The 26,097-nt window shown below is 42.0% G+C and overlaps 1 protein-coding gene and 1 long non-coding RNA gene across 2 annotated transcripts; one reads left to right on the top strand and one right to left on the bottom strand.

Moving 5' to 3' along the window:
- Positions 1–3,971: 3,971 nt before the first annotated feature.
- LOC111091283 lies at positions 3,972–17,335 on the bottom strand. The gene is made up of 6 exons (XM_038565272.1): positions 17,051–17,335; positions 7,785–7,937; positions 7,101–7,293; positions 6,880–7,021; positions 6,427–6,571; positions 3,972–4,763 (listed from the first exon to the last, which is right to left on the bottom strand). Exons 2-6 carry the CDS (start codon positions 7,819–7,821, stop codon positions 4,639–4,641), a joined length of 642 nt encoding a protein of 213 aa, XP_038421200.1. The 5' UTR covers positions 7,822–7,937; positions 17,051–17,335; the 3' UTR covers positions 3,972–4,638.
- A 139-nt stretch (positions 17,336–17,474) lies between these two features.
- On the top strand, positions 17,475–25,531 carry LOC111091284. Its single transcript, XR_005374431.1, has 4 exons — positions 17,475–17,700; positions 18,032–18,259; positions 18,370–18,463; positions 23,447–25,531. It is a non-coding gene; the product is annotated as an uncharacterized LOC111091284 (long non-coding RNA).
- The last annotated feature ends 566 nt before the right edge of the window (positions 25,532–26,097 follow it).

The raw sequence follows: 26,097 nt of genomic DNA, 5'->3' as shown, positions 1-26,097 counted from the left end.
TTAAAAATGAGGCTCTTCCCCCGAGCGGCCTGAGGTGACCTCCAGAGATGGTTCACTACTCGCTGAACCCAGAAAACCCTACAAAATCATGCAAGTCGAGAGGTTCAAATCTTCATGTTCACTTTAAGAACACACGTGAAACTGCCCAGGCCATCAAGGGTATGCATACTCGAAAAGCCACCAAGTATCTGAAAGATGTCACTTTGCAGAAGCAGTGTGTGCCATTCTGTCGCTGCAATGGTGGAGTTGGTAGGTGTGCGCAGGCCAAACAGTGGGGCTGGACAAGGGTTGGTGGCCCAAGAAGAGTGCTGAATTTTTACTGCACATGCTTAAAAATGCGGAGAGTAATGCTGAACTTAAGGGTTTAGATGTAGATTCTCTGGTCATTGAGCACATCCAGGTGAATAAAGCCCCCAAAATGCGACGTAGAACCTACAGGGCTCATGGCCGGATTAATCCATACATGAGCTCTCCCTGCCACATTGAGATGATTCTTACTGAAAAAGAGCAGATTGTTCCTAAACCAGAAGAGGAGGTTGCACCAGAAGAAAAAGATTCCAGAAGAAACTGAAGAAACAAAAACTTACGGCCCGGGAGTAAATTCTGCATAGAATAAACGCAAATAAAAATTTTTAAAAATGAGGATGTTTTTATTTGTATTATAGGGAATCTGCCCCTACACTGTGTACTAATTCACAGCTGGTGATATGAATTAGAAATAATAAAACAATAATCTAAAGATGCCCAAGGTCCATGTATCTCATATATATCAAATCCTAATTTCCAGGGAAAACTTGTTTTTATTTTATTCAAAAATTATTTTAAGAATTAAATCTATAATTGATTTTAGTGCATGTCTCTGAGAAAGAACCATTCTTTTATTTTATTTATTTATTTTTTTAGAACCATTCTTTTAGATTATAGGTAGTATGTATGTATGTATGTATTTATTTATTTTTATTTATTATTTATCTATTTGTTTATTTATTTGGAGAGCCAAGCCGTGCAGCAGGGCAGAAGGAGAGAGAATTTCAAGCTGACTGCACTGAGCACAGGGCCTGACATAAGGCTCAATCTCATGACCCTGAGATCATGACCTGGGCTGAAATCAAGAGTTGGACACTTAACTGACTGAGGCACCCAGGCACCCCAAGATTATAGTTAGTCTTTAAATTAGGGCCTTGAGAAGAAATAATAATTACAATATAATCTCAAATGTGTCAAAGGAAAAAGAAAATAGACTCCAAACCCAAATGTACACAGAGATTTACTGAGAAGTTATCAACAGAAATCTTTGTAAGGTGAGATAAAACATGACTCATTATTTATTCTTTGTGTGTGTTATTTCAAGTTTCCTACATGGCTATAAGATGTACAGTCAATAACATAATTTACAAAAATTAGTAAGTAAATCAGTTGATGGATGCTTATGAAGACAAGAGATTTCCCGTTTTAAAACTTGAAAGTATCCCAAACCTCGACTTTTACTACACTATCTTCCTTGTCATTGCAGCCAAATGTGTTCTGTTTATTCCAGAGTCAGTCAGAAAGTGAAAAAAATATACCTACCTTTGTTGGGGCAATAAGATGACAAATGGCCAACTCTCTCTCTTTTCCTGTTCCTTCTCTGCCCTAGCCCATTGCAACCACTGAATGTACGGGCTATTTTGGGTTTAGTCTCATAATCTGTATAGGTAGGGAGGCAGCTATAGAGGTCTTTAGGACTGTTTCTGTGGGACTGGCTTCTTTATTTTGATTTAACCTCTTCCTTACCACACAGACCTTCATGAAATCAGGCTCAGAGACTGAGACATTTTGGCCAACACTTCGGTTTGTGTGAAATACAGTCTCTCCTCTTGCTTACCATAAAATACCATGCCCACCTCCATCAGACTTCCATCGTATCTAATCATTTTCCTTGGTGTAAATCACTTCTCTCTGATGAGCCAATGTATTGCAAAGCCCAACCCAGTTTTCCATTATAATGTATCTCTATAACATTTATAGTTACATTTCGAGTGGTGAACTTCAAGCATATTTCCCCCCTTTTCTATTAGATAATAGAAACCATGAGGACACAGACTGAAGGTTAACCTTTGCTTACTACCTAGCACAGTGCCTGGTTTATTATAGGGTCTCGGCAATCCTGGTTCTCTTGCACTGGTTTCTTAAGTCCCACAGTTAACACACTTTCATAGAGCTGTTATAATGTGCAAGTTGGAAAAATGCCATTCAGAAAGAAAGGTATTTGAAAAGGAAGAGGGAAGAGGACTTCATAAGTCAATGAGCATGTTAACGTGTATGAGGGCAGAACTTGAAAAGTAACAGGTTGGTCATGCTCTTTTCCAAAACACCTCCCAAATTCAGGGGCTGGAGAATTACTCGCTTAGGAAAGTTCCAAGATCCAAACCAAATGATAATTTTGTGCTGGATATTTCCCCTCCCTCCAGTTCCACGCTCTTCTTTACCAAGCTCTGTGCTCTGGGAGGCTGATTTTCATGGCCTTCATCAATGGACTCAACCTTCCCTCTGAGTTTCTATTGAATGAAGTCAATTGGGACCATTGGCACAAGATCTGAGAGTGAGGTCGTCAGGCTTATTTCCTTTCTACCTTGTTCCTCCATTCTTCCTTCATCTACAGTTTGGCCATGTATTCCTACCGAAGGTCATGCTTGCTGTAAGGTAGCCCTCAAGCTCCGTTGGACTTTTGGTGAAGTTTTGTCTCCTTGCCCCTTCAAGCATGGGCTGACACAGCCCCTCTGTAGTTAAGCACGAGGCTCTATACCACCCGTTGCTGGTTTCCCTTAACCTTACTCACACTTTTATAAACAATGATTTACTTTTATTCAATACTTCATGACTGTCCCATGGGAGGCAGCCATGCGTGTCCTGCTAAGACTCCAAGCCACACTTCTCTTGATGTGGGGTAATTTTTTTTCCCCTTTATGCCTTCACTGAAGAGCTAAGCAGTGTCTGCTAGCCGGATGGCAATGATGGCTTCAAGATGAGGCTTCTTCACGAGATCTTGTGGGATGAGGAATGCTTTACAGCAGAAAAAAAGCATGTGAAGCCAGATGGGCACATTGAAGTCAATCAACATGCATAAAAGGCATGATCCCAGTGCTCACCCCAACCCTCAGTGATTTTTCTCATCTAAAGAAGTGTAGCTTTTAAAAAAAGATTTTATTTATTGAGAGAAAGAGAAAGCATATGTGTGAGAGAGAGAGCCTGAGCAGGGAGAGTGGCAGAGGGAGAGGGAGAAGCAGATTCCCCAGTGAGCAGGGACCCCGATGTGGGGCTTGATCCCAGGACCGCAGGATCATGACCTGAGGCAAAGACAGATGCTTAAATGACTGAGCCACCCAGGCACCCCTGAGGTTTGGCTTCTGAATAGCAATGGTAAGAGTCATAATACCAGTAAAAACAGTAATACTGATGCCTCTAATAACAACTCACATCTATCCACCACTTACCACATGTCAGGCACTTTAGTTGGATTATGTTCTTTAATCCTCCTCTGTGAGTAGACATCACTGTCATTTTCTTGGATGAGAAAACCAACCTCATTAATAATTGTATGTTGGTTATGTATTTTGGACATGCTGGTTTAGATATATCTTTTTTTAAATTTTTATTTATTTATGATAGTCACAGAGAGAGAGAGAGAGAGAGGCAGAGACACAGGCAGAGGGAGAAGCAGGCTCCATGCACCGGGAGCCTGATGTGGGATTCGATCCCGGGTCTCCAGGATTGCGTCCTGGGCCAAAGGCAGGCGCCAAACCGCTGCGCCACCCAGGGATCCCGGTTTAGATATATCTTATTAAAATGAATTACAATGATTTTTTTTTTTTTTTTTTTGCTTTTGAAGTCATGTCTACTACAGAATTTGAAATTGCACATTTGGCTTGCAAGATGTCTCCACTGGGCAGTGTTGGAGCTGAGTGGAGGCTATCTCATTAGCCTCGGTTGGGTCTACTGCTAAAACTGTACATCTGCAGCAATAACAAAGAAAGACCTTTGCTTTTGATAACATTTAGAGGGAGCAGCGGTGGAAGAAGGAACGAGACATGTTTCTGCGGCTTCGAGAAAACCACAGCTTTGCAGGTTTATCTTCACCAAGAGAGGGATCTGCTTTGTGGGGCTTCAGCATGTGCTTCTCTAAATATTCTGATGGTTGAATCCAGCCCAAAAGCAAACATTTCAAAGCCTTTGGCAGAAGCAGTTTAGAGAGAGGCATCCAAGCCATCAGGCCAACAGATGATGTTTACTTCTTGTGACGTAATAGTCAAGTCAAATTTTATTTCATAGCAGTTACTTTCATGTCCTGAGAATAGAAAAATCCCTTCAGATGACCAAAACACCCCTGCACAACCCAAATCCCATTAAATAAATCTGTGTCTGTGGAAAACAGTGATTCTTTCTTCCAGTCAAGACAGGTCTTTAACCTCCTGAGGTGCTTCTTACATTAGTAGGAGAGAGAAAGAGAGAGTGAGAGCGAGAGCATTTCTTTAAACAGACTGATAAGGCTTGGTTCAAAGGTATGCCACGGAGTTCAGGAGGGTGATTTGGAGAGCTCAGCGCCCTCCTGAAATGCTTGGCATGGGACAAAGACTGTTAGAAACAATAAGCAATGCTGCCTTACACAAAGGCTTGACATTTTCCAAAGTCCTTCTGCATCCATGATTTCACTGTACCACCCTCTACCCCCACCTCACCCCCCACCCCTCTTCTTGGAGATGAAGAAACACAGCTCCAGCTCAGCGCTGCAGAGAAAGGAGAAGATTTGGAATCAGTGCTTGCACTTAAATCTCTGCTTTTCTAGCTGTGTGACCCTGGGCAAGTTACTGAACTTCTCTAAGCGTCCTTTGACCTATTTGCAAAATGTGGCTAGTACAGACTCAAAAGGCTATATGATTTCATTTATATGACATTTTAGAAAAGACAGAACTATAAGGACAGAGGATTCTTAGTTCCAGGGATTAGTGCTGGGTTGGGGGAGGTTGTGATGAGAAAAGTTTAGCACAAGGGGAAGGTTTGAGGTGAAAGAACTGCTTTGTATCTTCACTGTGGAGATCATACAACTAGATGCATTTATGAAAACTCTTAGAACTAACTGTATGGGCGAAAAATAAGTGAATTTTACAGAATGTAAATTTTAAGACATTTAGGCAGTTAAAAATGGGCTAATAAAATGTGTCTCTCAGGGTTGTTGTGGCATCTGAGTTTACACAGTAAATAGTAGGGTGACGAGTGAAACTATTCATTTTTCATCCTAACTTGCTCTTTCGAAGCTTATAGCTGCTGGAGAGAAAGACAAGAAATAGAACCAACCAAATTTAATTTCAACTCTTCAAACTGCTGACAAAGAAACAGGGCAGTGAGTTTACCAGTAAGAAAACTTGACAGTCTTCTTTGCCCTCTCCACTTGCCCATTTTATCTTCCACCGGTGGCCCCTTCCCTGCCCCACCAACTCTAAACTTTCTCACCAAGTTTCACACAGATCTAGTTGTTTCTTGGTTATTTGTTTCAGGCACGCTGCCAGCTGGCTTGATCTGCCTCCTGCTACAGAAAACAAATCTCTCCTCCATTTCTCATGTGTTACCAGCCTAACAAATAAACTACTGTCTACGTCTTACACTGATTCCTGCAAACAACCCAGGCCTTCCCACGTGGAGTGCTTTTCCACAGGCTGGGATTTTTGAAAAGATGAAATATAACAGACTGGCAGCAGTGTGGTCCTTGGAACTGGCCGAGGGTATTTTTAGCTGCTAGGGTTTCATTAATGGCACTGGCTGCCGTTGGCCATTGCTGGTGGATTCCTCTGTCTTGCTGAGGGGAGTGTGTGGCTTTGAAATAGAATTAAGTCTGCCTGAAGGGTCCCAGCTCTGGTTCTCAGGGATTTCATAGTCACGTCTTCATTTTTAGGATGCTCTGAATTTTAGAGGCCTTTGTGGTGGGGATGCAAGGAGAGAAGTGGTTTCCCCACCCTCTCCACGACATGAGTTCCTTTCTGCCATTGCCCGGTAGATCAGCCCAAGCTTTACAGCTTCTTCTCCTCACCCCATGCCCAGATGAGGAGTTTTAAGACCCTGGCATCCTTCCTTGTGAAAGAGAGCTGAGGATTTAGACCTAGAACACTAGAAACAAGGAAAATGGGAGCTGGGTTGCAGAGGGTTCTCATTAGGTGTGCCCTCAAATGCCTTGACATATTGTGATCTTCCTATCAACAGAGGCATTCAAGAGGAGGATGGACTTGGGAGAAATTTTGCTGCATCCCAGAGGAGCTGGTGCTTTCAAAGTTCCCCTAAGCTCAAGAGTCCGTGAATCCACATGGCTGCTTGACTTGAAAAGTCAGATGCTGACCCAGGGAAGGTGTGGAATCAAACTCTCCTGGAAATTAGATGACACAGTACTGGGCTAGATACCTTCTGTCTGTTCCTCTGGCTCTACTTTCCACTCTTCTAGAGTCTTCTGTGTTCTGGGAGGCTGACAGAAATGCATTACATCCACAGGCTCTGGGTCCCCAGGCTTCCAGGTGAATCTGGCCACATGGGACCCCAGAAGGGTGATCTAAGGGAGGGAGAGAAGTGAGGCTAGGGTTATATTCCCTTGACTCTCCTGCTATGGATGAGACACAGAATGGATGCGCTCCTTGGACAAATATGGTTGTCTGTCTTTCCGTTCTATTTCCTCCTCATGTCCTGTCAGGCCTAGTCGAGTTCTGTTCTTACCCTGAGTCATTACCCAGCATTTCTCTACATCTGCCTGCACCCTTGCAAACCGTCCTTCTGCTACACTTGCCTCAAGTGATTCCAACTGGGTAGACCATCTCTTTCCTGGCAGGGCCCCAACTGACACAAATATTAATACAGACCTACCCAGTGTGATGAAGAAGATGACACAGTTCTTGCCCTCAACTGCTTTCCACAGTGGTTATGGAGATAAGACGAAGATCTTGGGAGGGGGGGAATGGACACATTTTTGTTGTGGTGGCTGTTGACTACGTGAGCTCTTGTAACCCTAGGAGACGAGAACCCTGCCTAGATACGTCAGCCAACAAGACTAAATTCAGCTAAAAATAAAACAAACCAACTCTTACATGAATTCAGTCGAACAAATGTCTTCTTTTTTGGCTTTCTGACAAGACAGATTGACCGAATGTTCCTTCTGGACTGGTTGTTTTGGCATGGTGTTCAGACACGGCCTCTGACAGCATCTGCGTAATGACAAGGTTGACTTTGGAGGACTTGTGCACAATGGGGACCGGTGGTTTCTGGCAGCCACGGAGTGACCTGGGAGGGTCAGAATGAGAACACACATGTTGGGGCTGGATCCCAGGATAAGGTAAGAATACTGCCCTGGGGGACCCCTACAGCTGCCTGGTCATGAAGCGGAACGAGGCTGAATTCCCTCATGAGGGAAGCACCTGCAGAATCATTAATAAGATCAGGAAACCAGTGCCCTTTCAGGGAGGAGCGCCTCGGGGAGGAAAAATGTGCTCACGTATTCATGAAGGGGCACGTGAAGAAGCCCAAGAGGCTACACACCATGGTTTATGGAACTGGGCAAAGGGCTTTGCATAGAGTGGGAGCATAAACACTTGTATGTGGATACTTTGGTTTTTCTGTCAAGCTTTCTGTTTCCCTTTAGGTTAACACTGATCAAGTCAGGGTTGTGCCACATTTGTTCCCTTTATCTCCAGGCCTCAACACAATATCTGACACATAGAAAGTGTTTAACAAATAATTGTTGAATGAGAGTGGAATTGATATGCCTTCCTCACCTGTGAGGCCACATTCCTCTTCCTGCTCCAACTGCATAATCCTGATGTCTGATCTCTCATCGGTGTTTTTCTAAGGAGTTGTACCTCCTGGGGTAAGTCTGAGAATCCCAGGGGTGTTTACTGGCATAAGGGGTCATTCTTAATTACTGTCCTCTGCAGAGAAAACCCTAGAAGATGTGAGTCTACACATGAAGCTCATATTATGCTCCTATTTTTGTCACCACGGTTGCATAGTGCGGCTCTTGAAAGCAGGAGGTCTAGAAACGTGGAATCATCTTAGACCAACACAGAAAATTGTTTGGTTGTCAATATTTTTTGGCACAGCAGCAGTCTCACTGGGTCTTAGAAATGGGGGAAATGAAGACTTTCTCTCCTCTGGTAACATTTACCATGTCCTGTTCTATCCAATCTAGAGGAGTGCCAGACTCTTCTCTCCTAGTTACTTTCAATCCCTTAACCTTGCAACTAAACTGTTTTCTTCATTGTGCTTGTGGCTACCTGAAATCATATTTATTTATTATTGAGGGCACAAGGGCAGGGACAAGAGTATCCCACCACGTAGAATGTGCTAAGCACATATTAGGTATGTAATAAGCTTTGTTGAATAAATGAATGAATGAGTGATTTTACAGTATTAAATGGTATTCTATTGGGATATGAGCTCCTCCAAATATATGCAATTCTTCAGTACACAGCTCTTTTGATATATAAACATTCATCCATTCGGATAAGGAGGGATTTCTAATTTTTCTGTTTCTAATGGAGATTTCTAATTTCTAATTTCATCCATATATCATGTTTGGAACTAATCTTCCCTCATGAAAAACATGATCTTGGCTTTGAGGTGAACCAACAGGAAAGTCTATCTTATCCCTTATGATGAATTCCCTTCTACATAGCCCAGCCTTTTCTGCTCTACCCTAGTTCATCAGAAATACTATAAGGTTGGGGTCCCTGGTGGCTCAGTTGGTTATGCATCTGGCTCTTGATTTTGGCTCAGGTCATGAAGTCAGGGTCATGAGGTTGAGCCCTACATTGGGCGTGGAGCCTGCTTAAGGTTCTCTCTCCCTCTTTCTCTGCCTCTCCCCTTCCCACCATCCAACCTCCACTCATGCACTCTTTAAGAAAGAAATACCATAAGATTGAGCCTCAGAAAGTGGAGGGTTATCACCACTTTCTTCTCAAGATTCCCTTTGGTTCCTAAGTCAGAGATGACCACTTGTCTTTCAAAATCATTTGGTTATTTTTCTGGGCCTAGAGGTGGACTATGTTTCCCATTCTTACATGCAGGTAAGTGTAGCCACATGACTGAATCCTGCCCAATGTAATGTGGACAGAAGTGAGGTCCATAGAAAGCTCCTCTCTCTCTTCCTCTGTCTGTCTACTAGATTCAGAAGTTGTCTCTAAAAGAGAGAAAGAGCCTGGGTCTCTAATGTGGTCCCCCTAAAAATGAATTTCTATGTGAGAGAGAAATAAAAGATTGCATTGAACCACTAAGATGTTCAGGTTCATGTTACGGTAGGTAGTTAGTTATGCTAACTAAGAGAGTTCCTACACAAATGTGTCCATCAGCCTGAAGCATTCTGTGAACTTTATAGGCCAGGAGACATGGGGAAATGCTAGCCTTTCTCAAACCACAACAAAGAGGCTTTATTGCCCTATGTCTGCTGACACCAAAGGACCACTCTGAGTTCTCCCCAAGAAAAGAAAGTGTGACTGGATGTTTCCATCACTACAAAGCTTCTGGCAATGACTATTTGGAAAAAAAATGTTTTTAAGTTTCATCAAACTGCGACCTCACTGCAAATGAATAGATGTACAAACTCTTAGTGATGGAAACACTTGCTATGGGAGAAAACTGTATGACACAGTGAATAGCATTTCTGGATGAAAAGAGATCAACCTGGTTCCAGCCCTTACGGTTCTGCCCTAACCAGCTGTGAGAAGCCTGGACCTCTCTCTAGGCTTCATGAGGGTATTGAAAGGACCAAGAAAGACAAACTACTTAAAATAGATCCAGGTTCTGTAAATACTAATGAGATAAGCAATTTGATTCAACAGACCTTGTTGAAAATTTGATGGAGGGAGTTGAGATAAATGAGATAAGACAGGGCAGCCCGGGTGGCTCAGCGGTTTGGCGCCGCCTTTGGACGGGGGTGTGATCCTGGAGACCTGGGATCAGGTCCCATGTCGGGCTCCCTGCATGGAGCCTGCTTCTCCCTCTGCCTGTGTCTCTGCCTCTCTCTCTCTCTGTGTCTCTCATGAATAAATAAATAAAATCTTAAAAAAAAAAAAAGAGATAAGACATAGTCTGCTCTCTGGGAGACACATTCTCCCCATGCTTCTTTTTAGGGGAGAAGATAACTTTTCCAGATGGTTCCCAGCAGATATTTCTTTGTTTTCCATTAGGCAGAACTGGGTTACATGCTCATCTATGAACCAATCAATGGATAAGGGGATAAGCATTATTGAATTAAACTGGAGGAAACAAATACTTGAATAACAAATTATACCCCTGACAGGACCAAATGATAGTGAACTATCAGTAGTGTGATCAGGGTATATAAAAGAAGTGATTAACTCTGACCTCGAGAACGAGAAAAATTTCTATAGTGTTTGTAATGTTCTTAGGAAAAAAAAAGCGAAATTCATGAACAAAGTTATATGTGATTACAAAGTTATATATGATTTGTCCTCCCCCCTTTTACCTATTTGACCTTATCTCTTGCCAATCCATAAAAAATATTTTATACTTCAGCCATAGCCACCAATTTTGAATTTTTAAATTGCCATAATCTCCCCTCCAAGTCTCTCACCCTCCTTTATCACCTCTCCTCCTATTACATAATGTGTACATATCATTCCTGTTTTAGCTTGTGAGTCACTTCCTCCAGGAAGCCTTCTTAGATTCCCAGTCCACATTAGATACCCTTTGTGCTATTTAGCATGCTACTGCCTATATGTAACAGATACGAAAATACAGTGGTATCATCACCTAACAAGAAATCTGGAGATATACAGATATAGGATTGGTTCTATGAAATAATAATATCAACACTTAGATTCATGTTCTACAATGCTCTTGGCTTTTACTTCATGGTCACAAGATGGCTATTGTAGCCCTGAATCATGCCTTCCCAGGAAAGAAACGAGCAGAAAGGGAAGAAAACACTTCTCTGTGATGATCTTAATCTTCAAGGAAAATCCTGTTTTAGAAGACCTTTGAAGGCTTTCCCTCATGTCTCACCGGCCAGAAGGAGCTCATATGTACAAGCCCTAGCTGCAGTGGAGGCTGGAGAGTGAGCGTCTGGCATTTCTAGGCTGGGACCCTCTGCAAGCATGGAAGAAATGTGAAGGTCTTGACTGTTGAGTAAGCCAATGACAGATCCTCCCTCTAGACTTCCACAGCCCCCAGTCCTCTCTCAGGTCTCTCATTACATGGTATGTAATTGCTTACTTGATCACATCCACTTGCCTACAATCTTTGTTAGGGAAGGACAATTGCACTGAATAAGTGGAAAGTAAACAAACATTATTACTACCAACACTTCCAATAACAAAACCACAAATTGAAATGACTTCAGTCTGTGAGTAGCTGTGTTTATAACTCTTTAATGACTGGTGGCTCTTGGTGAAATCCTAATAGGTAAGATCTCAACTTCAAGGTCTATTAAGACAAAACAAAACAAAGAACAATTCCCAAATCTCAAATGGGTGGTAAGATGAGGCAGGGATAGTGAAGCATAGAGTTTGAGAGCTCATAGGCAGAGAGACCAGAGCTGGCCTGGAGGAAACCAAATAGGAATGGGTATCATTTGGGATTCTTTTGGCCCCGGGAAACAGAAAATTCAAGTTAGTTTACATAATAAAGAACACTTACTTTCTCAATAACAGAAAGTCTCCTGGCAAGGCAGCTGCAGGTTTTATTATGCTTTGTTATCCGTAGTTTAGCATCCCCCAGGGTTCAAGATGGATACCACAGTTCCAAGCTGTATACCCACAAGACCCACACAAGGACACATTTTCCCGTTTGCCTCTTTTTAAGGGAGAGGGTATCTTTTCCTGAAGCTTCCCCACAGATTTTTCTTTATTTTTCATGAGGCGGCCCTGGGTTACGTGCTCATCCATAAACTCACTGCAACAATGAATGGGATGATCATCACTGAATTAAACCAAGTAAGATTTATCTTTGCTACATGGAGAACTCCAACAAAATTAGTGGCTCTTCTTCAAGGAAAAAGAAAGCAGGAGTTGGAATGGCTGTTAGACAAGCAACCAATGACATTTGTTATAAATGGCTCCCTTGGACCCAAGGAAATTCCAACTTTGGAATGAGTAAGTCATACAAAGCCAAGTCTCAAACCACACCTGGCACTGCAAAAAGAAACCTCTTCAAATGAAAGAACAGCCTAGGTCACGATGTTTGTCAACTGGTTTCTTCCACTGTACAGAGATACAGAGATTCATATCAGTACTTTAGCAAGAATAAAGAGTAATTTCTTACATTCATACCTTCTGTGTTACTTCTTGCAGAGGGGCCAGTTTAGTTATCTCTAAACACCAAGAGTCATAAACCCTGAACTATCCTAGAAAAGTAAGATGCTGGCATTCACTCTGTACTCCTATGGTTTAAGTCTGGCTGGGCCCTCGCCTCCTACTTTTTTTTTTTTTTCCTCGCCTCCTACTTAATTGGTGTCTGAACATTTCGATCTCATCCCTTACAGAAAGACTTCCTCGTTCCAGATGTGGAACGTGTTTTGATTGGTCCCAACCTGTGAGGCAACACCTTCTTTAAAAGTTGTTAAACCAAGAGGAGGTGTTTGCCCGCCAGGTCAGAGCAAAACAGTTTCAGAGTGGGTTTTGGTTCAACTGGTCTGAAGGGACGATTAATGGAAGCTAGGAACTCCTTCTAAGCCAGAATTTTTCCTGTAGACACTGAATTATTCTTCTGTCTGGTCATCTGGGTCCTTTCTATGGGATGTTTTGAGGTTCTGAGTCAGAAGTCGGCAGACCAGAGTTGGTCGGCCAAATCTGGCCTGCCACCTGTTTTTGTAAATAAAGTTTTATTGGGATACAGCCACATTCAATTGGTTGCGCCTTGTCTGCAGCTGCTTTTGAGTAACCATGGCAGACTTGAGTAGTTGCCACAGAGACCCTATGGCCCACAAAGCTTGAAATATTTACTTTCTGTCCCTTTACAGAAAAGTTTACTGAGCTTCGTCTGAGAGGGGAAGAACAAATGAGAAGCAAGGAAGCCATAAGCAAGACAGATGCCCAAGCTCATATAAATAAATACTAAATAAAAGTTGCAAAGAAATTAGAATGGATTCAGATGGTTTGGAACAGGCCACAGTGGGTCAAACCAGTCCTTACTGGGATTTTATTCAGCCCTGATATATATGGGCACTTCACAGGGAGCTGAAGCGGTGGCATGTCTCCCTGGGAAGAAGCACTTCACTCCAGAAGTGTTTGTGTTCCCAAATGTGAAACCTGGAGGTGGTTTTCTAAACTGTCCAGTTTAACTGCTCCAGTCGGGAGTGTTTTGCAATCTGACACACACATCCATCAGAGTTGTTCCACGGAGCCCCTGGACTGGCCGTAAAACACTCAGCCGCAGACCTCCTTCGTTTTCAAACAGGAGCCGAAGAAAGACCACAAGAGAAACCTGTTTATACGATTCAGATTTTCTTAGTAACATAAGGCAGACGTCAGACAAGTCTTCATCACTAACTGTAAGAATGGATTTCTCGTGAGACCCAAGGCAGACAGAGTTATCTGTTTGGGGTTCTGGTTTCTTACCTTTCTAAACCAAAAATAAGAAAAGGTAAAATAAAATTATTAAAGATGATAATTATTACTCTTACTTTAGACATCATGTGAGGCACTTTATGTATACTATCTCAGTTGATTTCACAATGATACGTAGAAGAGGATATTATTACTATATTATCTCCTTTTTATCAATGAGGATGCTAAGGTCCAGCACAGGGCTTTCCAAACCTGGAAGGCTTGTTAAAACACAGATGCCTGGTCCCGGCCCTAGAGCTTTCCGTTCAGCCAGGCCAGGGTGAGGCCTGAGAGTCTGTGTTTCTACCGAGGTCCTGGTGGTGCTGACTCTGCTGGTCCTGGCCACATGGTAAGTACAATGGCTGGGCATTTAAGTGAACAACCTAGACGCCTGATCACTGTGGCAGGGTCAGTTCTCAAACCCAGGTTTGCGAATGTGACTATATCCATTCTGTTAATCATTTTTGATAATCTGCTTCCCATGAACTGGAAAAAGAATGAGCAAATGGCATTCGAACACACACTCTAGAAATCCTGTAAAAAACTCAATGGGTATAATTTCCCAAATGACACAAGTCTTTCTCATTTGGGGACTTGGCATTTTTAGCCACCTTGGGAAGGGATGTTTGGATACTATACAGCCACAATGCCCTATAAATGATCCAATTGGCACATTACTTTGGCCTTGCATAGTAGGTCCCACAAAATTACCAATTTTAAGAAGACTTATCCAAATAACCACACCCTCATGCCTTTTTATGTACTTTTAGGACTTGAGAAAGAGATGATTGCCACACATGATCTTGCTTCAATAGTTTCAGCTCTATACATCATACTTTCTCTTCCCATCTGAAGGGAAATTGTTTAAAGGGATTATGTTTTGCTGTTCTAATATCCTAATGTTGTATCGTACCTGAGTATACAATATTCAAAGTTCTACAGTATATAGAGCATCTGGATAGTTTGACATAGTGTTAAGAATGTGGGTTTTGCTCTCCAACTTTGTGTCCATGTACAACATTAGCGTCTACTATGTGGCTTTGCTCAAGTTCCTAAACTGTTTCCTTATTAATAAAATGGAAATCAAAACACCCCCATAAGGTTGCTTTGAGTATTCAGTGTAAGGTACTTAGCCTTGCATATGAGGAGGTCTGAAAACAATAATTATAAATTATTATATATAAAACTATAATCATAATCATATTTAGAGATAATATCATATAATTACGTATTAATATTAATCAATACTTTAACATTATTACTTATATTACTATATAATTACTAATTAATTATGTAATATAACCATTAATTATGAACTATAATATTAACATATCAATTATATAATTATATATGATATATGTTATACAGTTATATGTAATTATGTAGTTATAGATTATTACTTAAGCTCTAGAGAATCTATTAACTAAATGCATATTTTAATCTGGTGTTTTAGCAGGGGCCCTGGCAGTGTTAGTCAATATATGTCAGCTTCAGGCAAAAATTCAGTAAACAAGTTTCCATGCTCATTAGTCCTGGGAAAGGGGAACTTTGCTCAGATTATTTTCCTTCTGGAGTAGTCTCTTCACTCTTTGCCTATCCAGGCTTCAGGTCTTTCCTCTGCTCTAAGACCTTCCCAGACCATGGCCACACTACCTTTTAGATTCATTATGCAAATTAGTTTATACTTTTCTATATTTTTTCTTGCATATAAACTTCTCCAAAATGTACTCTCCTGTTAGGATTTTTATCTTATTTAATTTATGTGCTCATTTATTGGCTTATCCACTAAAAGGAACTGTCTGGGGAAGAGACTGTCTTCATCTCTGCTGAGACACCAACATCTACCACACTGCCACATAGACCTCAGTCTGTTGAAAGAAGGGATTAACTTTTTTGAACTCGATGTTCCAGTAGATGAAGTGATCCAAACAAACCCAGAGAGGGGAAGCTGTGAGCCCATGTCATCTGCAGGCCCAGTGGGGGAAGGGCACATGCTCCTTGAACAGCCCTCACCACTGGGCACCGGAGATGTATCATGTGATCTGCAAGACCCATTCCTCAAACCTGTGGGTCCCACACACTTCCCCTTCTGTACCATTGGTCCCCCGCATGGAATGGCCTCTGTCCCCCAAGCTCCCTGCGACGTCTTCACTCTGCCTGCCCCTCTTGCCTGCAACAGCCATGGGGTTCCCATTACCCCAGAATATACTCTCCTCGGGGGCAGTTATTCATGTCTTACTTTGTACTGGCCACATCACTTGATAAATACTTGAAGATGAGGGTGGGGAAATAGAATGAATGTAAATGTATTCTTTGAGAAGGAAGGAGGGAAAAAAAAAAAAAGAGAAGGAAGGAGGGTCTAAATGGTGAAGCAAAACAGGGAAGTCCTTGCAGAATAATCACCAGTCCTATGTTAAAAATAATGCTGCTTTCAACCCAGGGCAAGGAAGATGCTTACTTAGGCGGTATAGCTCTGAGCAGGTTAGAGAGAAAAATAAGGAGGCTGTTCTATGCCTACAGCAACAGCACACAATTTGACACATGCTGGAGATGGGTGGCATAAACATTTCTTAAGGCAGATCTTATAAAGGGGCTATAGTCCTAAACTCTCCTCCTGTTTGACAAAGTTACTGTGTTTTGACTTTGGGCTAGATTAAAATGTCACGTGAGTTTAGCAGCTGAACTTTGGATATCCTAAAGATGGGCATTAGGACATACTCTAGGAAGCACAGTGAGTTTTCAAACTATCCTAAGGTTTTATATCTTAATCCTAACACATGACTCTATATCCAGAGAATTTTCAACTAACTTGATTGAAATACTGGTATGTAACTAGGAGACTGGAATAGCTGGGGCCAATGATTATGTGAACACGTGAGAAAATCAATAATACCTCCTGGGTTGATGTGATGGTGTTGTCCTGACTCACTTGAATCAGTTTTCTGACCTATCTTGACTTCTTTACCAATAGTCACAGGAGAGAAAAGTCCCATTTCATGTGACAACCATTAAGTAGGGTAGTTCTTCTCAAACTGTAATGTGCTCACAAATGACCTAGGGATATTGTTCAAATGTAGATTCTGACTCAGTAAGTTGAGGCAACCTGCAAGTCTGCATTTCTAACATCCCAGGTCATGCCGATTCTTCTGGTTCAAGAAGCACACTTTCAGGAGCAAGTAGGTAGAAGACAGTGGACCAACCAGCCTGAGTGCCACCAGAAGCATATGCGTTATTCTAAAGGGCATAGGCACAGAGCCTTCTAGAAATGAAGACCTTACGACAAGCATCCTATCCACTGTGTCTTATCAGAGATGTGAGATTTGTTAGCCCAAAGTACACACTTTCCTCTTAAAATCTGCAAAGCAATGACTCTGAGAAGTTGCTAGTTAAGAGGATGGAAAATGAGTGGGATTACAGGAAGTCATGAGCTCTAGAATCAGACAACTGAGGTCTGACTCCCAGCTCTGCCACTCACTCACCAGCTGTGACTTCGGGCAAGTTGCCTTCTCTTCCTACGCCTCAGTTTCCAGAGCTGGAAAGTTGGGATAATAATACTCACAGGACTGTTTGTAAGGACTAAAGAAAGAACACATGAACTTCATTCATGTGGGGCACAGATTGATCAATAAATAATAGCTTCTATTTTTTCCTGAGTTAATCAACTAGGGTGTTGGAGCACTTGCCTAGTGAACACTACCCAGGTGCTCCCAGGAAAGAGAAGGTGAGGAAGAGAGAAGGAGGAGGTGGAGGAGGACAAGGAGCTACAATCAGTTCTCAAGTAAATTCTAAAATCTACCTGGTGAGGCAAACACATGCACATGTGGAATGATTTAATATTTCCATAGTAACACGCCAAGATGCATCACAAGCAGAGTTCTACAGAACGCATAAGCCATTTGGAGAAAGTAAATGTTTAAAATGATATTGCTAGAGACAGGAGAACTAAAGGAGTCACTAGACAAAGTCAGGACTGTATAAACTTAAAAAAAAAATTAGTCTCATTCTTTAGCAGGATATTGACAAGAGCTGCTGTCATATGGAAACTATTTTTTTTTTAAACACCTGGCAGGACTAATTTGGGGGATTAATTTCTTTTTTCATGCGGATTCAACACACAACAAACTACAAGGTGTGTCTGAGATGCAAGCCTGGTCAGAGATTAGATCACATAAGATAAATTACCGTAATTCCCCTATTATTTCTGATTACGGTTTGAATAGGACTTTGGGTCACAAGCCACCATTTGCAAAGAACCCAAAGAAAATTTCGTAAAGTTCACAGCATCTCTGAAGGCTGTTTTGATACTTTTTCTCAGAAAGACAACCCTTCAAAAATATTGCAATAAAATCTTATTACTTTCATAAAATTCCTTCATTAGCTTATTAAAATTTTTTTTAATTAAAGTCTTTTTCCGTTTGCTTATTTTGTGATTAAATGTGACGATTTTCCTGGTTCCACAGACCAGCCTGGCTGCGTGCGACCATGAGACAGACTTGTAGCTCCTGAGAAGATGGAAATAGGAGAGTTCAGGGAACGAGCACGGTAGACGTGATTGCTCTGGTCACTGTCTGAACCTGTGGAGGAGACCATCAGTCTTCCCCGGAGACCAGAGCACAGGAGACCTCACACTATGGCTGCTTCTCCATTTGATTCCATCTACTAGATGGGATGATGCATAGCTATTTCAGGTAAGTTTTTCAGATTAGTGGTTTAGAGTCATTGTTTTAGTTTTATTAAGGAAAATGTTAAATGTTCTAAAAATAAAGCAGTTATTTTCATTACCTCTTCTTTCTCTTAGTATTTTGAGGTCCTATATGCAGCTTCTATCTCCTCCTTTATCAGGGAACTGCCTATAGCATCACCTGGATATTCAGCAGGCACTGCTAACTTAGGTAAGCTCTCCTGGCACATATTGATGAAGAATCTGTTGGGTGGTAAACTGGCAGAAACACGGTCCCTGACCTCAAAGAGCGGAGTTTTAAAAGGGCAGACTCAGGGTGCCTGGGTGGCTCAGAGGTTGAACGTCTGCCTTTGGCTTAGGTCATGATCCTGGGGTCCTGGGATCGAGTCCCACATCGGGCTCCCTACGGGGAGCCTGCTTCTCCCTCTGCCTGTGTCTCTGCCTCTCTCTCTGTGTCTCTCATAAATAAATAAATAAAATCTTTAAAAAGAAGAAAAAATAAATAAAAGAGAGACTCAAAATATGTCATTTCAAAACAATAGGGTAGCTACCAAGTCAGAATTATCCCCAGGGTGCCATGGGAAGCGTGGAAGAGGGAACCTGCTTTTGGAAGGAGAAAGTTTAGTGGAGGAGACAGTGTCTAAACTTAGTCCTGAATTGCACATACTTTGAGTGCAATTGAGCTCTATGAGCCTTAGTTTCCTCATTTGTGCAATGGTTATAGTAATAATCATCTACCTTTAGGTCAATGTGGGAATAGGAAAGTTAACATACGCACATAATTAATTTGACCAATGCAATGCCCAACATATAGAATTTATATGAGCCGAGTTGTACACTGAGTGGAAGCTGCAGTTTGAACTACATGGTGACAGTCTTGTGTCTGTGCTCTGAATCACAGTGCTATCCTGTGAAGGTTGGGAGAGATGACAAAGCGTGTGCAGGAAGAGGGAAGAGTGTTGCAAAGGTATAGATAGGTGAAATGGTACAGATAATGAAGGAGACACCAAAAGTCCTGACTTACTAGAATGTATGTAAGGTCCAAGGCAGAGGGTGTCAGGAGATGAGGCTGGAGCATCAGCAGAGCCTGGGACACAGAAAGACCCATAGCCATTCTAAGGAGCTTGATCTGCATCATCCGAGCAATAAGTTTCTTTCTTTCTTTCTTTCTTTCTTTCTTTCTTTCTTTCTTTCTTTCTTTCTTTCTTTCTTTCTTTCTTTCTTTCTTTCTTCCTTCCTTCCTTTCTTTCTTTCTTTTTTTTTTTTTTGATTTTATTTACTTATTCATGAGAGGTGCAGAGAGAGAGAGAGAGAGAGAGAGAGAGAGGCAGAGACACCGGCAGAGGGAGGAGCAGGCTCCATGCAGGGAGCCCGATGTAGGATTCGATCCCAGGACCCCTGAGCCAAAGGCAGATGCTCAACCACTGAACCACCCAGGCATCCCTGAGCAATGGGTTTCAAGCAGAGGGTGCAGGTGGTGTGTGTCAGGGGAACAAGTAGAACTCGTTTTGAGACATCACTCTTGCCACTCTTGAATGGCAACAGGATGAGGCTGCGGGCAGAGCAGCTGAAAGTAGCATGAGCTGTTGGACTACAGATAAACAGGAGCTAACACCACTGGAGAGCAGTGATAAGCTTTGAGAAACACAGAGGCTGACTGGCTGGGCCTGGAGGTGGCCTCTGGCGAGGCCTGCCCTGACATTCATGCTCTTGTGTAGCTTCCTCTTGCCCTGTACCAGAGGGGCCCATTGTGACCAATGGCGTATGGTAGAAATGGTGCTAGGTCACTCTTGCAATTAGGTTACAAAAGAGTATGCCTTGCATTCGAGCTCTTTCTCTCGGATCACTCGCTGTTGGAGAGGCCCGCATGGCAGGGGACTGAGGCCTCCAGCCAACAGCTGGAGAGCACCTGTGGTCTGCCAACAACAGGAGTGAGCTGGGAGGCAGCTCCTCCCTCCAGATCCAGCTGAGCCTTGAGGTGCCTGCACCTCCGGCTGGCAGTTTGACGGCTGCCCCCGACAGACTTTCTCTACTAAGTCCCGGCCTCATGCCTGACCCTCAGGAATTGCATGCGATAATAAATAGTTGTTTTCTCATGCTGCCTAAATTTGAGTGTAATTCGTGATGCAACAGCAAGTTCAGTAACTCAAGGAATGGCAGGAAATGGCAGAGGTCTGTGATGATGTCCAGGTTCGGGTGGCTGAGTGGACAGGAGTGTCAGCAACTGAACCAGGCCCAGGGCCAATCTGAACTCGTAGCTTTACACTGATTGAAGTTGATCTTCATAAAGTACCATCTGCCACTGTCTTATTTATTTATTTATTTATTTATTTATTTATTTATTTATTTATTCTTAATTTTTAAATAAATTTATTTTTTATTGGTGTTCAATTTGCCAACATATAGAATAACATCAAGTGCTCATCCCATCAAGTTGCCACTGTCTTTTTCAAATGAAGTCTAAGCTCCTGAAGCTTGTGTTCAAATCTCCCCATTCTTTCCCCGATTCATCGGCTCACCTCCTTCCCCTCACATCCCCAGCCTTTACCCTGCATCTCATCCCTCCTGCTACGACTGGCCAAACCTTTGCTCCTACTGTTTCTGCCTCCTGCAAAGCTTTCTACTTTTTTTTTTTTTAAAGATTTTATTTATTTATTTTTTATTTATTGTTTTATTTATTTATTTATTTATTTTTTTAATTTATTTTTTATTGGTGTTCAATTTACTAACATACAGAATAACCCCCAGTGCCCGTCACCCATTCACTCCCACCCCCCGCCCTCCTCCCCTTCTACCACCCCTAGTTCGTTTCCCAGAGTTAGCAGTCTTTACATTCTGTCTCCCTTTCTGATATTTCCCACACATTTCTTCTCCCAGCTTTCTACTTTTGGTCAGGCTTTCGGCTCTCTGTCCATAGCCTGTTTTGACACTTACTTCTTTCCTGAAAACTTTTTGTATCTAAGTAACTAAATATGACTTGGCTTTCCTTTGAGGTCCTCACAGGACATTTATATCTTTTTGGTGGCACTTGGATTACTTGCGTATGAGTGTTCTTGCCTTTTCTCTTACTGGACCTTGAACTTTTCTTGGTTGGGGCTATGTCTTACTCATCTTTGCCTGGCACATGGAAGAGTGCCCAATAAATGTTTGATGAGCAAATGAATTTGCTTTCTTGGCTAAGCCTCCCTAAACTGGTCAGCTTCCCATGATTTGCTATGCTCTTTCTTAATCTCTTTGGTCAAAATTTTATCATCCAGCTACATAAATAAACTACATGAATAAAATAAGCAAATGAATATAATCTACTGTATTTGCATCAAAGTCGGTGTCACTGTGATCTATGTCAAATAGAAAGAAAAATAAAAACCAATTTAATACTTAGTGGTCTGGAAAAATCAAATCTGTTGATACACATGGATAAAAAGTTTTTAGCAACCCAAATCTACCATTTGCAGACCACTTCCTATGTTCCTGGCTGTACAACTCTCATAAATGCTATCTTTAATTCTCACAAGAAATCTAAGATCCTGGAACTATCATCAATTTCCGTTTTAGGAATTGAGAACTTACAGTGTAAACAAGTTGAGTTTCTTGCCTAACGTTGCAGCAGTAGCAGAGGAGTAGTTGGAACTTGAACTAGAATCTATACTACCATTAAATGCTCCTTCCATACTACCATTGCTGTAGGGTGGCCTTAGTTTTGTACATGTTTCCTTGGGGAGGGGTGGGTGCTTGTGATTTATTTTTTAAGAGCATTTGCCTCGAACAAAGACAACTACCCATGCAAGAAGAGGTGGGTTTATATCATTTTGTGCTTACTGGGAATGCAAGAGCACTCTTCCCGACAGGTGTGGCACGCCATTTCCACATGTCCAACCTGGTGTGTTTTTCCCAACACTAACAATCTACTCCTTTTTACTTCTGCCTCTCATACACCCTTTCTCAAAGAGCACCCTGGTTGATCGTCAGCCTAGTGCAAACGCATCTAGAAATACCCAATGTTAGGATACTTGAAGTCATTCTGTTTTCCTTTCTGTTGAGAGGCCAGAATGTCGATGTGGTGGAGGGGATAGAGGTGAGCAACGTTCTGGCCCCCATCTGTACCAGCACCAAGTTGTTAAATCCAGTACAGCCTCCAATTTGTAACCTTTCTAATGGTGCCTTTTTCATCACTATACTTTCTAGCTCAGTGGCTGGCAGAGAGCTCAGGAATTTGAACTGAACCTCAGAGTTCTGGGCATGTGCTGTTCATTAGAACATTCTGCAGAGATGAAATGTTCCTTATTTATGCCGTCACAGGTGGTTCTTGAGCACTTCAAAGCTGGTTTGTGTATCTAAGGAACTGATTTTTAAGTTTTATTTAATTCAAATTAATTTAAATTTAAATAGCCACATATGGCTGGTGGCAAGGTATTAGCACATTTCTTGGCTGCAACCTATTTATCTTAGAGAGTTATGGTGAGGAATAAATGAAGTGCTAGAAATAAAAGGCAGCATCATGATATAAAATCAGATGGCTTGGTGTAAATACCAGCTCCATCCCCTGTTATCTCTGTGACCTGTGTAGTGTGTTTACTTAGCCTCCCTGAGCCTCAGTCTCTTCATCTGAAAAATGGGTTTCACAATAACTCTCTCTCACAGAGGAGTCAGTTGGATTAAATAAGACAACAGAATACAAACTGTTTAGCATGCCACTTGGCACATAGTAAGCCCTCAACAAATGATAACGTTTTTTATAAATTGAGAGTGTTCTGAAAAGCATAGATAGGATTATTAGTAGGTAGTGATGTGGCCCATGATCACTCCACTGAGCTATGCCTTCTCTGGAGAGGATGTGGCCATGTTAGCCTCTTTCTCTTTGACAGCTCTCTTTTGCGATCATGTATTAAAGAGCTTACAAAAATCTGGTGCTTCAGACGCATCCCTGAAACATTTCTCAGCTCATGGAACAAGTCTGGCTTCTCTGGGGTGAGCAGCACACTGTTCCTTTCCTGTCGTGGGGTTGTACTGAGATCTGCTCCTTAGGTCTCCTCTTGCCTGCCTCCTGACACTGGTTACTTCTCCTTGGAGACTTTGCAGTGGAGATGGGTTTTGTCTGGACAAGCTGAGGCTGGTCTGGCTGCCACAGCAGCAAACATCCTCGATTGTTTCTCTCATGCTGGCTGCTAATCCCCTTTTCTGTTTATCCCCTCAGGAGCCAAGGCTGTAGGTGTGTACCATGGGGCTTTGAGAGAGAAAAAGCAGACGTTCCCCAGATGTCATTGCCAAGGCACCAGCCATATTTGTGGTGTTATGGATATGGCCCCAAGATGGCACGAGCTTCCAGTTGTCAGAGACAGCCCACTGGCTCTCGTTACTGAAGCTGCCACCAGCATTTTACAGCTTCCTCCTGCCAGCCACTGGCCTGGGAAAGTTCAAATCAGTGGAAAGAAGCTGGAGCAAGTGAACTATTCAGAGAGCCTGGGAATACATCCCAGCCCTCTTTGCTCTATGGTCCCAACTTGGCCCTGTGGCCATTTTGCAGATCTATCCTGCAGGAGGTAAGCTGAGGAAGAGATGGACTGGCTCACAGACCTTGAATACTTTTTTTAGCAAACAGTTGTTGAGGGCCAGGCACTGGTAAGTGCTGATGGGTGAAGAGAGAGCCTGAAAGCCAATCCTGTGGATCTTATTTATTGACTTGGTTCTTTATCATCTGCCCCTGCCAACAGAATGTAAGCACCACAGGGGCAGGGATTTTGTCTAGTATGTTCCTTAATGTATCCTCAGATCATGGCACACTGACACTCCATGACAAATATGTGTTGAGTAAAGGAATGAAGGATTCTTTCCTAATTATTGAATATTGTACACAAAGCATGTATCCTGAAGGCCCTTGACTACAAATCTGCCTCCAGAAGAACCAGAAATATTGATGTAGGAAACACATTAATTCATTGATTCAATGATGCTCAGCAACTCCCTTCCTTCTTACTATCCTTCTCCTTCTCTCCTTTCCTTTCTTTTCTTTGCCCTGTCCTCCTCCTCTCCTTCCTCCCTTCTGTCATTCCTTCACCTGCTTACTTTTTCTTTCATCTAATAGTCACTGGGCACACGAGTAACAAGGCACTCTGAAGTGTACATGGATGAGACACAATCTTAAAGACATTTGTCTTTGCTCATCCAGTGTGTTTGAAAGAAACAGGGGCCTCTATACTGTGTGAAGGATGGAAGTTTATTGGTGCTTGAAGAATTTGTTGAAAGATGGGATTGAAACTAGAGATACAAGTTGAACGAAGGCAGTTTATAGCAATGTCCTGAAAATCACCCAAGGGAAAAAAATGTAAGAAGGGAAGATATAATCTTACTGTGATATTTTTATGGTAAGAATATTTCCTGGACTAAGTCACAGGTTCAGAATACACAACACAAATCCATTCTATTGAAAAGCCAAACTAAATTCTTTTTGAACATGAAGATCTGATGTCAGCAGGTAATAATACAAGCCTTTTGGGGTCTAGGGTAGCCAGCATAGAGTAGATTGGTCTAAAGCAGGGGTTAACAAATTATGGGCCACAGACCAAGTGTGGCTTACTATCTGTTTTTATATAAATAAGTTTCATTAGTAGGCAGTGATAAGTTTCATTGTTTCATGAATCACTTCTGGTTGTCTTCATACTGCAGCAGCAGAGTTGAGTAGTTGTGACAGAGACCATATGGCCTGCAAAGCCAAAAACACCTATTATCTGGCCTTATAGAGAAAGTTTGCTGACCTCTGGTCTAAAGGAAAGATGTTCTGATGCCAAATGAGATCCTTTAGAAAAGAAAACACTCCTCACATTCAGTTTGGTACATTTATGTTTATACACCTGCTTTCCCTATCAGTGAAAGGCAGCCAACTGTTCATATCATTACATCATCAGCCCCCAATATGTTATTGTTCCCTGTAACGCTTTCTGCAATATGGCCACTAAATTAATGATCTGAGATAATTTCCCGCAAACTAAATTGTTGAACGATCAAAGTATTTTCACTCTAGGTTTCCTATTGCGCTGCCCTTTTGCTCACTCATGCCAGAGCTGGATAAAACACTCATATCACCTCATGTTTATCTTGAGGCTTGACTTGGCATACAGCAGCCGTATAACTGACGATTTCTTCACCTGTGCTTGTTTTGTGGTTACTGGTCTCAAAATGCCCATAAACTTGATTAAACTTGTCCCTTCTATGCCTTCTCATTTTGCATGTGGATTGTTTATGATTTTGAGTTATGTAATTCTTGGTTTCTCAATAAAGTAATCAGCAGGTGGTATGCCTCTTTGTTTTCAAAGTTACCTCCCTGCGTAAAAAATTTGGAGCCAGGTGTCTCACTGAGTTCATCAGACCCCTGCGTCCAGACCTCCTAGGCCTTTCTTATAACCCAGCCCCAATCTTTAAGAATTGAAAATAAATATTTCCAAAGAAGGGCTGAAGCTTTTTGGCTATTCTCCCTTCTTTTACCACATTGCAGAAACTGAAAAATGAGATCCCCCCTTCACTGTTTTGGTGATAAAGCCTTGTTAGAAAGATAATTATTTAAACAGATGTTTCCAGATACACATTTAATATGAGCCTCACAATCCAGCAGAGTTCTCTTCATTCTTCTGCAAATGAGGGAACTGACACTCAGTTCCAGTAATTTACCCAAAGGGGCACAGCTTTTGAGATGCAAAGGCAAGAATCAAACCCAAGATTTTTCCACTCTGTTGTTCTTCCTCTCAACAAAAGTGTGAGAATGAAGACTACAGAGTTGTCTGTGATCAATATCTAGAGAGAGTTAATATCCTGTAGTCAGAGGTTTAGAGAATCCTACTAGAAATGGAAGTT

This window comes from Canis lupus, chromosome 20, assembly GCF_011100685.1.
Source record: "Canis lupus familiaris isolate Mischka breed German Shepherd chromosome 20, alternate assembly UU_Cfam_GSD_1.0, whole genome shotgun sequence".
NCBI classification, from domain to species: domain Eukaryota; kingdom Metazoa; phylum Chordata; class Mammalia; order Carnivora; family Canidae; genus Canis; species Canis lupus.
The sequence above is the reverse complement of the archived record's forward strand: the minus strand, read 5'-3'. Positions and strand labels throughout refer to the sequence as shown.

Excerpts from the sequence above, each read along its gene's own strand:
- LOC111091283 (XM_038565272.1), bottom strand. The coding sequence starts at position 7,821 with ATGCAGTTGGAGCAGGAAGAGGAATGTGGCCTCACAG. Across the intron at positions 7,022-7,100 it reads ATTTGTTCGACTGAATTCAT|GGTTACAAGAGCTCACGTAG; the intron begins GTAAGAGTTGGT and ends CTCGTCTCCTAG. Across the intron at positions 4,764-6,426 it reads GCCAGAGGAACAGACAGAAG|CGCTGAGCTGGAGCTGTGTT; the intron begins GTATCTAGCCCA and ends CTTTCTCTGCAG.